General features: G+C 42.5%; 1 protein-coding gene across 2 annotated transcripts in view; it reads left to right on the top strand.

The window, feature by feature from the left end:
* The window catches only part of LOC309369777 (schwannomin-interacting protein 1), a 368,814-nt gene that overhangs the window by 53,622 nt on the left and 301,708 nt on the right, over positions 1–13,484 (top strand). For both annotated transcript variants that reach the window (XM_081911066.1, XM_081911068.1), the window contains exon 2: positions 13,342–13,406. In XM_081911066.1, coding sequence (XP_081767192.1) covers positions 13,342–13,406 — 65 coding nt within the window. The remainder of the gene's footprint in view (positions 1–13,341; positions 13,407–13,484) is intronic.

Genomic DNA, 13,484 nt, shown 5'->3' with positions numbered 1-13,484 from the left:
ACACAGGAATACTGCTCCAAGCTTTTTCCATTCATTATGACCATCTTCCTTATTTTAGTTTCTCGCTCCCAGACTGGGCTCCGTTTGCATATGTGGCTTAAACAGCTGCTGGATATTAAATCCGAGCGTGTTTTATATTGATCCACCAAGAGAGAATAATTCATTTGAATAAGAGAAGGCAGGGAAATGAAAAAATAGGAAGCGTTGATTTTCAATCCAGCTCTGCTTTGGTTGACAATAATTAATGGATGGTTGATTCTTTAGGTAGCTTTTTGCTAAAAGTAATCCAAATGGCTTCATTTCTTTCAAGAGAAAGTTTTTCATGGCATAAACACAGCATAAGCCTATTAAAAGGAAATCACCCTTTATATAAAGATTTAGACTGTAATAAAAGAAGTTGGGTTCTAGTTTACTTAGTGACACTGGGATTACCAGTGCATTTGATCCATTCTCAGTTCTAAAGTTACAATCCTGCAAACACTGATGGGCTCATAAGTGTCTTGATTTCAGTCAGGTTATTCCTTTCCTAAGCACCAGCAATAGAACTGCAGCCCTCAAATATTTTTAGATGCACCTGGACTGATATAGTAGCATTTTCAAGGAGCTGTTAGCTTATTATACTGGGTCAATGGGTTGTTTTATAGAAGGCTTCTTAACAGAATGCTCTTGAAGCTGATTATTAAAGGGCTCATAATAATCAGGAAATGCATTTTGCATTTATAGTAAAACCATACACAGGGCCAAGCAAGCTTCAACATCTCTACCAGGTATGCTTGTTTATGGTCTTTTCTGTGCTTTTGTTGCAACTGAGATTTTCATGCATTTACTGGTTCTTTCAGAAGACAAACCGAACAACTAGATCTATGTAGTGTGGAAACAAGACAAAGGAATTGTTCCAGGAGAGAATGACTAGGTGTGATTTTTCTTTTTAAGTGATACAATGCAATTATAAGATGACATTCAGAGAATTAATCTAGGCTACTATTAGTCCAAATTTTGGTGTACACCAGCCTTCCCCAACCTGGTGCCCTTCAGATGTTGTTTGATCAGTCCCATCTAGGGCCCTTTGGTCAGGAATGATGGGAATGACTTGGAGGTCACCACGTTGGGGAAGGCTGATGGACACAGTGCAGGATATGTTAGAGCAGACTTTTGTAAACTTGGGTCTCCAGCTATTTTTGGAATACAGTCCTCATCACCCCTGACCACTGGTCCTGCTAGTTAGGGATGATGGGAGTTGTAGTCCAAAAACAACTGAAGACCCAAGTTACGGAAGCTGTGCGTTAGAGTGACTTTAAGGCCGTAAAGGACCTCTAAGAAAAAGAGATTTAAAGCTGAAATTTTGTTTAGTTACCTGTATTAAACCCCACTGAACACAGTGGGGCTCACTTTTGAGCAATCATGCATAGGATTGTGTACAAATCATGTGCCTGGGAACTAGAAAGGAGCACAGTGCAGCCTGAGCCTGGCTGATACAGGCTGTTAATCACAGGTAGGTTTGTTTATTGCATTTCAGGGCAGTTTTCAGTTTTGAAACACTACAGCAAAGAAATGGCATGAAATGTAGAGCCATCTGGAGGGCACTGTGCTGGCTACCCCAGCGCTGCATGCACCCTCGCATCTAGTTCTGGCTTGCATGCCTTTTTATTGCCTCCTTCAGGCTCTTGTGGCCACAATCTCCAGTGACAAACATTCATGTATTTAAAAAAAACAAACCAAAGCAAAACTCCTAAAACAAAAGAAATGTATTCTCTTTTCTTAGCTTTTGCTCATGTCAAAAAGCTGATGTATACTAACATGTAGCGCTACCGCTGCAGCTAACATAAAAGAGATTTGTTTTTTTTTAAATGGGGGGGGAGTGTGTGTGTGTGTATCCTACATTTGAGTGCCCCTTGCGGTACCATTTTTAGGGTTTGTGTGTGTGTGTTTTTTAACTCGTAAAGCCGTATGGGATAACTCATTACAATGGGAGAACAATAGGACCCTGTGGTTTCTTTTCATGCTACTGAGGCGGTAGGCATGGAAGAAAACAACTTATTAGCCAAAGAAATGGGACAGAGCACAGCATGTCTCAACACAGAGACGCATGTGGGTGGGAGATCTAAATAGGGAAATGGTCTTTGGATTTCCATTCTATTAGCCCGTGCTCTGTTATAAAAAGAAATGTCAGCTGTTAACTCTCCGTTGCCTTCTTTATGTTTTCTCGGGGAACTTTGCTTCTCCTTCCACCTCTTCTTTCTTTATTCATTATCGTGGTTGTCGTTCATAATTCATTTGTGTCGTATGAGAATATCTGGATGGGATCCTATGGAGTGAAGTATTGTGCCATCTGAGATGAAGGAGGTGTTCCTGTTGTCTTACAATCTGAGTTAAACTGTGTGATCGTTGCCATTGTCATCGCTCATGCAGCCCTTGAGAAACATGAAAGATCTCAGTGGGAGGTAACTAGCCCCACACCCAGGATCTATGAGATCAGTAGCAGTCTGCAGTGCCCAAGCATTACCCACTGAAACCAACCATCCAAGTAGGACTGGAACCACCACAAAGCAGTGCTGCCCAGCCTGAACTCAGCCCCGCACCAATGTATTGGTTAATAATAATAATAATAATAATAATAATTTATTTCTACTGCGCCACTCTGGGCGGCTTCCAACAAAGATTTAAAAAACATTAAAATGTCACACATTAAAAACTTCCCTGAACAGGGCTGCCTTCAGATGTCTTCTAAATGTCAGGTAGTTGTTTATCTCTTTGACATCTGGTGGGAGGGCGTTCCACAGGGTGGGCGCCACTACCAAAAAGGCCCTCTGCCTGGTTCCCTGTAGTTTTGCTTCTCGCACTGAGGGAACTGCCAGAAGGCCCTCAGAGCTGGACCTCAGTGTCCGGGCAGAATGATGGGGGTGGAGACGCTCCTTCAGGTATACTGGGCCGAGGCATACAGTCATACCTTGGAAGTTGAACGGAATCTGTTCTGGAAGTCCGTTCAACTTCCAAAACATTCAGAAACCAAAGCATGATTTCTGATTAGCTGCATGAAGCTCCTGCAGCCAATCGGAAGCCATGGAAGCCCCGTTGGATGTTCGACTTCCAAAAATAGTACGCAAACCAGAACAGTCACTTCCGGGTTTGCGGCTTTCGGGAGCCAAAAGATTCGAAAACTAAGCTGTTCGAAAACCAAGGTACGACTGTATAAGGATTTGTAGTAAAATTGCTATCTATAAAGCTCCAAGATTTCTAGTCATATTCTGTCCAAATCTTAGGAATGTTCCTGTGGAGTAGCTATAAGAACCTAGGAAAAGCCCTGTTAGATCAGACCAAAGGCCACCCAGACCACCATCCTGTTCTCACAATGGCCAACCAGTTGCCTCTGAGAAGCCTAGAAGCAACTGCACCCACCCCAGAGTCAAAGGATGACAGAATGTCTGGACTACATTGTAAAAAAGAACACACACCCTGTTTATAGATAGACAGTATGCATACCTTCCAACATTTGTCCGATGAAAATAGGGACATCCTGCCCAGTGCTATTTTTCTGGAAAGAAAGGTGCTGGAAATCAGCAGGAATGCCACCCTTGATCTATTATAATGGCAATGGCACCCACCTGAGCGATGCCAGAACTGAGTTCTACCGAGTTCTACCGAGTACCAAGTGAAAAAAAAGCCCTGTTCCTACAGTGTGGTGTAGTGGTTAAGAGCGGTAGTCATGTAATCTGGGGAACCGGGTTTGTGTCTCCACTCCTCCACATGCAGCTGCTGGGTGACCTTGGGCTAGTCACACTTCTCTGAAGCCTCTCAGCACCACTCACCTCACAGAGTGTTTGTTGTGGGGGAGGAAGAGAAAAGGAGATTATTAGCCACTTTGAGACTCCTGAAGGGGAGTGAAAGGCGGGATATCAAATCCAAACTCTACCATACCTCCCAACGTTTCTCCAAGGAAAATAGGGACATCCTAAAGGAAAGCGGGCAAGGTCCATATAGTTAAAGCTATTGTTTTCCCAGTAGTGATGTATGGAAATGAGAGCTGGACCATAAAGAAGGCTGATCGCCGAAGAATTGATGCTTTTGAATTATGGTGCTGGAGGAGACTCTTGAGAGTCCTATGGACTGCAAGAAGATCAAACCTATCCATTCTTAAGGAAATCAGCCTTGAGTGCTCACTGGAAGGACAGATCTTGAAGCTCAGGCTCCAATACTTTGGCCACTTCATGAAAAGAGAATACTCCCTGGAAAAGACCCTAATGTTGGGAAAGATGGAGGGCACAAGGAGAAGGGGATGACAGAGGACGAGATGGTTGGACAGTGTTCTCGAAGCTACCGGCATGAGTTTGACCAAACTGCGGGAGGCAGTGGAAGACAGGAGTGCCTGGCGTGCTCTGGTCCATGGGGTCACGAAGAGTCGGACACGACTAAACGACTAAACAACAACAAAAGGAAAGCGGGACATTCCTGGATCAAATCAGAAACTGTGACGGCTTCTGTAAATCCCGGACTGTCCCTGGAAAATAGGGACACTTGGAGGGTCTGAGTATTTATGGAAGATGGCTTTCCAAGGACCATCACCCTGGCAGGAAAATTTTGTATGTGAAAGGGCTTTTTTAAAAACCACCCTAATTCAAGAGAACATTCATAAATGTAATCCTCCATCTGTGGTCCTAAAGTGTTCCAGATCAGAAACATATAATGTGCAATAGACTACTGATGGTGCTCTTCTGTCTCACATGGTGGCTGTGCTCTGCCAAATGCAGAGCTTGTGCTGGGGCTAAAGATGTGTTTTTGAAATGGTCGCAGTACTCTTGATTATTGCCCTGTGAACAGCCCCTAATAAAATATAGTAGGGCACACGTTGAACTGCAGCATCTGCTAGAACGGAGAATAATGAAACGAAGAGCAATAAACAGTATGAGTTAATTGCTTGGTGGCTACTGCTCCCGTAAGTGTATTCCATTTATCGGGTAGGTATTTAGAAATCTTGCTTGCAGTGCCATCACTTAACCATTTCCACTAAGCATCCACAAAGCGTAATGTTTATCCCAGTGGTGTTCTAATTAGCAGTTATATCTTTCCAGTTTGAAAGGCTCCAATTATTCCTGCCCTCCAGCTCGTGCTCTTGGCTTCATTTTCTGTGCAACATGACACCTTCCTCTATTCTGACTTTCATTGGTGTTTGATTGATGTATGTTGTTTAGAAATACAAATGCATGCATGAAAGCACCCCAATGCGCCCGGCTGTATATTCTTATCACCTCTAATGATACAACAACAACAACAAATAGCTCTGCCAGGTTGCCACCCAGAGAAAGCTTGTTCACACCTAATACAGGTGCAAGCTGTCTCTACAAGTGCTTGTGTGAAAGAGCGTACATGTGTTGATTTGTGCAGCTCAGCTGTTGTGTACACAGGAACACAGACTGTACACTCTGAGCATTACACGTGAACAACTCTATGAGCATAACAGCTTGACTCCGTGTAAACAGGGACACAGATTGTTACGTTAGCTGAATGTTACTTGAAGAGACAAGGGATCAGCAATTGGCCTTCCATCCCTCTCCTAGGGACGCGGGCAGCGCTGTGGGTTAAACCACAGAGCTTAGGGCTTGCTGATCAGAAGGTCGGTGGTTTGAATCCCTTCAATGGGGTGATCTCCTGTTGCTCGGTCCCAGCTCCTGCCAACCTAGCAGTTTGAAAGCACAAAGTGCAAGTAGATAAATAGGTACCGCTCCGGCGGGAAGGTAAACGGTGTTTCCGTGCACTGCTCTGGAATGCCAGAAGCGGCTTAGTCATGCTGGCCACATGACCACAGCTGTACACCGCCTCCCTCAGCCAATAAAGCGAGATGACCTAATAGTCAGGGGTCCCTTTACCTTTACCTTTATCCCTCTCCTAGTCCTTTTGTTTGCCCCTCCTGCAAAAATTGCTACTGCAGATGGGTTGGGAAAAGCACTGGGGGAGGAATGGTCGGTGCAAACTGTTTATTTTTCCATCAAATCAGTGTATATACATATTTGTAACCATAAATAAATAATTTAAAATGGTAGAAAAAGAAAAGAAAGAAAATGAAATGAAATTTATTACGGTCCCAGACCAGCTTCAAAGAAAGAAAAAGGAACAATCAATGACTTCCCTGTCAGGGAAACAATTTGATGTTGCCATAAATTAAAACTTTCTTCATTTTTTAGTTCTTTTATAGATTTTTGCAGGAGGTACAGGATGCAAACTTCCACCATCAATCATCTGTCTTAGTCGGCAGGCATCAAGCATTCCAAATGCTTGTGGTCTTGTGAAGAGGCTGTAAACATTTTAGGAACAATTAATAATACACTTGGAGATAAAAAATTTGTTTATACCCTAAAATAGGTTTATTAACTCATATAAAAGGGGACAGTCTAAAAACAGAGGGACTCTGCTGTTCCTTATGGGAGTAGCAGCTAGTCTCAGCACTTGGTAGAGTAATTAATTCAGAAACTAAGAGAGCAATATGTTAAATTGTGGGAAGGAAAACGATTTTATTTGTTTCAAAATTTATTTATTTATTTACATACTGCTTGGTTGGAAACAGACCCTTAAGTGGCTTACAAAAAATTAAACTTCTGGTTTACAAAAATAAGTCAATAAAAAAATTAAAATAGGTATTATTATTTTTATTAAATTAAATCAGCATTTAATTAAAATGAGCAGTTGGGTCATAATAAAATGAAACGCATGCCAACTTCTACATGTCTGGATAAAGGTAAAGGTAAAGGTACCCCTGACCATTAGGTCCAGTTGCAGACGACTCTGGGGTTGCGGTGCTCATCTCGCTATATAGGCCGTGGGAGCTGATGTTTGTCCGCAGACAGCTTCCGGGTCGTGTGGCCAGCATGACTAAGCTGCTTCTGGTGAACCAGAGCAGCGCACGGAAACACCGTTTACCTTCCCGTCGGAGTGGTACCTCTTTATCTACTTGCACTTTGACATGCTTTCGAACTGCTAGGTGGGCAGGAGCTGGGTCCAAGCAATGGGAGCTCACCCCGTCGCGGGGATTCGAACTGCCGACCTTCTGATTGGCAAGCCCTAGGCTCTGTGGTTTAGACCACAGCACCACCCGCATCCCTACATGTCTGGATAGACCTACTTAAATAAGTGCCAAAAAGAAAACAGCAAAGGCACCTGTCTGATGTCAATAGGCATGGACTTCCAAAGTGTAGGTGCTGCCATGTGAAAATATTGATTTCTTACCAGTGTGGAATGGGTATCCTGTGCCAGTTCTGCAGATTGAAGCAATTGAGTCAACATGTTTGTGTTAGGGTGATGCCTCAAGAAAACTGGTCTTAAGCTCTTTAAAGCTTTCTTGAGGAAACTAACCTGGTCCATCAGGTTAAGCAAGGTATGCATATATGTATATCTGTATATGTATATATATAAAAGGATGTCACATAGAGGAGGGAGAAAGGTTGTTTTCTGCTGCTCCAGAGAAGCGGACACGGAGCAATGGATCCAAACTACACATTAGGAAGAACTTCCTGACAGTAAGAGCTGTTTGACAGTGGAATTTGCTGCCAAGGAGTGTGGTGGAGTCTCCTTCTTTGGAGGTCTTTAAGCAGAGGCTTGACAACCATATGTCAGGAGTGCTCTGATGGTGTTTCCTGCTTGGCAGGGGGTTGGACTCGATGGCCCTTGTGGTCTCTTCCAACTCTATGATTCTATGATTCTATGTACTACATATGTCTGACACACAATGCCAATTGATTAGGCCTCACTGGACTGCTGGAAAAGATACAATAATTGACAGTCCACGTCATAAGAAGAGCCTTCTGGATCATGTGGTGCAGCATCTTGTTTCCACAGTGACAAACCAGACAAGCCCGAAAGAAGGACCTGGGTGCAACTGAACCCTCCCCTAGAGGCAAAACGCATATAAAGCCATTGTCACCAACAGCCATTGATAACATTATTCTCCCAAGTGTGGGCCTTTTGGTTTAAAGAATAAAGTTTACCGACACTGTCAGCCTCCGTGAAGCAGGCAATACTTTTTGTGTTCTCTCATTAGTCCATCAGTCTCAATGCTGAACAATCACCATGGCAACTCACCCTTAAATGAGAGGGACAATTAACCATGTAAGAGCCACAAAGCAGATGAAAGCTGGGATAAGAAGAAAGTTACATATAGATGTGTTATTACACCTCAGGTTCTCTTGGCTGGAGTTTTCAGTTTTGTACATTTCATAGGCTAAAAGGCTAACTGAAAGTTTCTCATATTATTATTATTATTATTATTATTATTATTATTATTATTATTATTTGTACAGTGGTACCTTGGGTTACATACGCTTCAGGTTACAGACTCCGCTAACCCAGAAATATTACCTCGGGTTAAGAACTTTGCTTCAGGATGAGAACAGAAATCGAGCTCCTGCAGCACGGCGGCAGCAGGAGGCCCCATTAGCTAAAGTGGTGCTTCAGGTTAAGAACAGTTTCAGGTTAAGAACGGACCTCTGGAATGAATTAAGTAAACTCGAGGTACCACTGTATATAGAAAGATGATGTGTTGCTCTCTCTCTCTCTCTGTGTGTGTGTGTGTGTGTGTGTGTGTGTGAGAGAGAGAGAGAGAGAGAGAGAGATAGATAGATTATGGAAAGCCTTCCAGAAACACTTTTTATTTGCTCAGACATTTTAAGTATTAAATGTGCTGTGGCTATTTTAAAATCTCTGCTGGGTGCCCCTAATATGCTGATCAATTTTATGCATTTCTTATGTTGTCCTTTTACTAGATTGTCCGGGAATGATACTTTAATGAAAATTTACATTTTCCCTTTTTTTTGTAAACCCAGCACTTCCCCCCCAAAACCCATCCAACCTACCACTTGAAAATTGCTGAAGGTCTGGGTGGGTCTGATTTTGTAGCAATTGACATGCGCTCTGATAGGTGCTCTGTGATTTTTCATTGTGTTTTAATTGCTTCTTTTTATCTTGTACATTGTATTGTTGTAGCACAATTTGAATCCCGTGTAATTCACATGGAAATACAATAACATACAATATAAGAAAGAAAAGAAGCAATAAAAATAGAATTGAAATTAATAATAGATATTTAATGTGGACAAGCTGCAGACCACCAGAATGCAGCTTGTGGACCACTGATGGTCCACAGAACATAGTTTGGGAGTCCCTGTTATAAATATATAGGTATTGAATGTTTGGCCCCCTAAGAAATTCAAAGGTTACCAGAGCATAATGGGATCAAGTTGTGAGGGTGTGATTCTGACATTGCCTAGGAAAACACATGGACATCACCAGTTGTGTGAAAGAAATGTTGGCAGAGCTGGGAGAAGTAGCTAGAGGAGAAGAAAATGGCCTACTGCACTTCATTCCTTGATAGACTTTCCCAAGTAACACTTGCGTACGGCCCCACAATATTATTCCTTAACAATATAAATCTACTCCATAGACACAAGCAAGAAATGAGTAACACTTCCGCACTTCAAAAAGCAAGGTTGCATTTTTGGACCCCCCGTTTCTTTAACTATTAATGTCCTTTCTCAACAGCGAGGTTGGGAAGAAGAGGTATGGCACTGAATTTTACAGTACATTTACATTATAACAAGTTTATAGAAGCCTCGTAATTCACCGTGTACTTCAACAGAAGTTTGGACTGCTTCCAATTTAATTTTCTGAAGTTGGAGTTTGCAGCTGGGTCACTCCAGGCATAATCTAGGAGATGTATCTCCTAAGGCTGTGAATTGGAACAACAGCATCTCAGCTGTAGCCTGTCACCAGGAGCCATCATTTACGGCACTTGAGGTCTCAGGGCAAAACATCAAAATCACTTTATGTGGACACAGCAACATGGCTGGCTTCATAAATTTTGTTGCAAGGAGCAATAATCAATACTTCATGTTTAATGATGCAAAACTGAAATTAGTATAGATTTTATGTCTTCTGCTCTTCCAAATTATGCAAATTTTACTAGCCCCTTTTGTAGTTGTCCTATTACAGCTTTCCATAAAAAAACCAAGCCAATAATATTTAATCGAATGATTGAATGGTCCCAAAAATGTTGCAGACATTTTTTAGAAAGGGTTGATGTTGTTTTTTGCTAAGTCTTTACCCCTAGGTTAATATAAAATGATGTCAAACACATGCACAAAATGATTTATGTAAGTCATGTAGGTTTTGTCACCCTTGGCTATATATAAAGTCAATTGTAAATTGTTTCCACATTCTAAATTACCTTATGTTGCTTTGGGATACACTGAAAACAAAATTGACCGCTGGAGTGCTTTGGAAAATGAAAAAGGTTATCTTTTAGAATCAAGTACTATAGGCAAGTAATTTTTCAGGAAAACTTGGGGAGTTTTCTGAGTTTTACACATGTCAAAAAGGAGAAACTATTTTTGAGGAAATCTGGAAATGGAAGATGAGTTTAATGACTGGGCTCCTCCAAATGGCTTTTAAATTGGTCTGCAACGGTAAGTGTTTAAAACCATCTTGCAACATTTCAGCCATTTGATGAAGTGGTTAGGGGGTGCGTCGTTCAGAAAATGAGAAGTTGGAAGACGTTTTTTAACGCATCTTGACAAATCTACTTTATACCTGATATATTGTTGAAGTATTGATCAGTGTTTCCAAGTTGATGGGAAATGAAAGTTGCATCATTAGTAAATCTGTGATGCAGTGTCCATTTTTAATTTCTGAAAATTCTGCTTCCCCACAGCAGGAACTTAAGACTGTGTTTTGGTTTTTTGTGGTAGAAGGTACATCTACCAAGTTTCAGAACACTGTAACTTTGCAGTCTCATTGGGTTGGGTCTAGGCTTTGCCTTCTGCAGATGAAAAGGCTCATTCTGTCAACAGATGACTTTTGAGCCAGCACAGACATCCTGCAGCTGGAGGAAATGGCTCACTAGGTGGGCAGAACTGCTTTGCTAGCTTCCCAGCAGATGGCTTACTGTTGCTTACTGGGAAGAAGAGGGTAGAGGCAAAGCAGTGGGAAGCTGGGATGGTGAACACACACAAGCAGAGTCATCAAGTAAGCCACTTTTTTGGGGGGGACTTTTTTGGATCCCCCCCCCCGTGCTGCCCCCACAGTCTTCCAGATGGTTCCTTAACTTTCTGGAACAGTGTAGAAGGTGGAACTGGATTAGGCAGGAGGGAGAGGAAAATTGGCAAAAGTTGGTAAACCTCAGTTAACCAAGGAGCAGCACAAGAGTGGATAGAATGTTGGACAGAGTAAGACGTGGGTTCAGATTCCTGGTCAAGCTCCCTCCTGGTGATCACAGCAAAGCCACTGGAAGGAGGCCAGGTGTGCAGCACCATTAGGCTAAAAATCATGAAGCTAAAACCTTTAGCCCCTGTAATCCTCAAGCACGGTACTTCCACCAAAGGCACACTGGAATGAAATACCTTCAGAATTTACTTTAAAATCAATTGTAACATGGCATAATATCCCCCTGGGAATGGAATTCCAAATGGGGGCCAGCACTGAGAAGGCCCTCATCGTGATACTCATTAATCTGTCATCAGCAGCAATAACAACATGTGCTGCAACCAGCCCATTGATGTTTAGTATTTTCTACAGGAGCGGGTGGCACTGTGGTCTAAACCACAGAGCCTAGGGCTTGCCAATCAGAAGGTCAGAGGTTCGAATCCCCGCAACGGGGTGAGATCCCGTTGTTCGGTCCCAGCTTCTGCCCACCTAGCAGTTTGAAAGCTTATCAAAGTGCAAGTAGATAAATAGGTACTGCTCCGGCAGGAAGGTAAATGGCGTTTCTGTGCACTACTCTGGTTCACCAGAAGTGGCTTAGTCATGCTGGCCACATGACCCGGAAGCTGTCTGCGGACAAACGCTGGCTCCCTCGGCCTAGAGCGAGATGAGCGCGCAACCCCAGAGTCGTCCGTAACTGGACCTAACGGTCAGAGGTACCTTTACCTTTACAGACATTAAAGGTATGTCTTTAAAGACATGTTTGAGCTATGGGTCTCCTTGCCAACAAATCCAAAACTTTATTTTCATTCCCAGATTTATTCCCAGCTCAGCTTTGGCGCAATGTGCAATGCACATTTCCTCCTTTTGTTTTTAGAATGATCTTAACTTTGTCAACTTTGAGGGTTTTTTACCTTGCAAACTGGCAAGCAATTCACCCTGAGCCTCACTTAGCTCCAATTGGCCTTTGTCTTTACATTACATTCTAAAACTAATGAGCTAAAGGAAGACGTGAAGCAATGCCTCAGCTTCTTAAATTGCCTTCAAGTCCACTTCATGTTAAATTAGTACAGGATTGATACACAGTAGAGAATGGCGAGATATATTAAGTTAGAGATGATGTGTTTGTTTTCTAGTCTTATCTGGGTTCTTTGAGCCTTTTGTGGTTTGTTTGTTTTTGCCTGAATAACTTTTTATTGTGTTAAATCTGAGTCTAGAACTTGCTGACATGAAAAGCATGTCAGCAAAGGTCCCTTCACACAGAAAGATGCATTTCTCAGGGACAGGTAATTGCTTTTCATATCAAGGGCAGAGCCTATTTATATGTTTTATCCCTCTGCTTTTCTTGTTAGGCCAGGGGACTCTTGTCCTGCTATTAATAATCTTTGCCACAGACTTTGCTTGGCTTTTCTTTGCCTTCCCTTTCCTCTGCCTCATCTTTGCCTCACTGCACCACCTTTGCCCTCCCCACCCCAATTAATGGGCATCATGTAGGCGACCCTTTTCTCCAGCTGTATCTCATATTAACCGGATGGGGCAATCCACTTAACCTGAGCACAAGAGGAGCCCTGCTGGATTGGACCATTGAGTCCATTGAGTCTTCACAGGGTAGCCTTCACAAAGCCATTAAGCGGGACATGGAACTAATAATATTTTCTTACTCTTCGTCCCCAGCAAGTGACATGCATGTGGGTCACCATCATGACTAACAGGCAGATAGACCTGTTGTCCATGAATTTGTCGAATCCCTTTTAGATCTACAGGTTTCTTCTCCCACCAGCAAAGGTTGCAGCTGGAACCAGCAGCCGTTGCATGAGAGGCAAGGAGGATGAGATTGCTGTCTGGATCACCATCATCATTACCTGCCATTTACCAGCAGGTCCCAGGACATGTTGCAACAAATTTAAGTTCAAACAAAGTACAGTTGTGGAAATAGGGTCGATACTAGTTGTGATGGCTATATTGTCTGCAGCATCAGAGGGGGTATAACTCTATATATCAGGTGTTGGGAATCAAATATGAAGAGATTGCTGTTGCACTCATTCTGCTTGCAGGTTCGTATAGGCATTCGGTTATCCTGAGAGCTGCAGTGTCTTGCTTCAAGACAAATACCGAGTACATCAAATTAATACATTGGCATCTTTTATTTTTGTCCCACTACAGGAAGAACTCAAAAAGCTGCAACATATATTGGAGCAAATTAGTGATGGGAAATATTTGCTTGAAAAGTAAGTACTAACATATTTGGATTGCCACCACATAAAAACCTTGTGTAGATTTTAATTGAGACTTTTAGGTTTGTTCAG

Source organism: Podarcis melisellensis, assembly GCF_964234715.1.
Source record: "Podarcis melisellensis genome assembly, chromosome: 5".
NCBI classification, from domain to species: domain Eukaryota; kingdom Metazoa; phylum Chordata; class Lepidosauria; order Squamata; family Lacertidae; genus Podarcis; species Podarcis melisellensis.
Note: the sequence above shows the minus strand (reverse complement) of the source record. Positions and strands in the feature narration are given on the sequence as shown.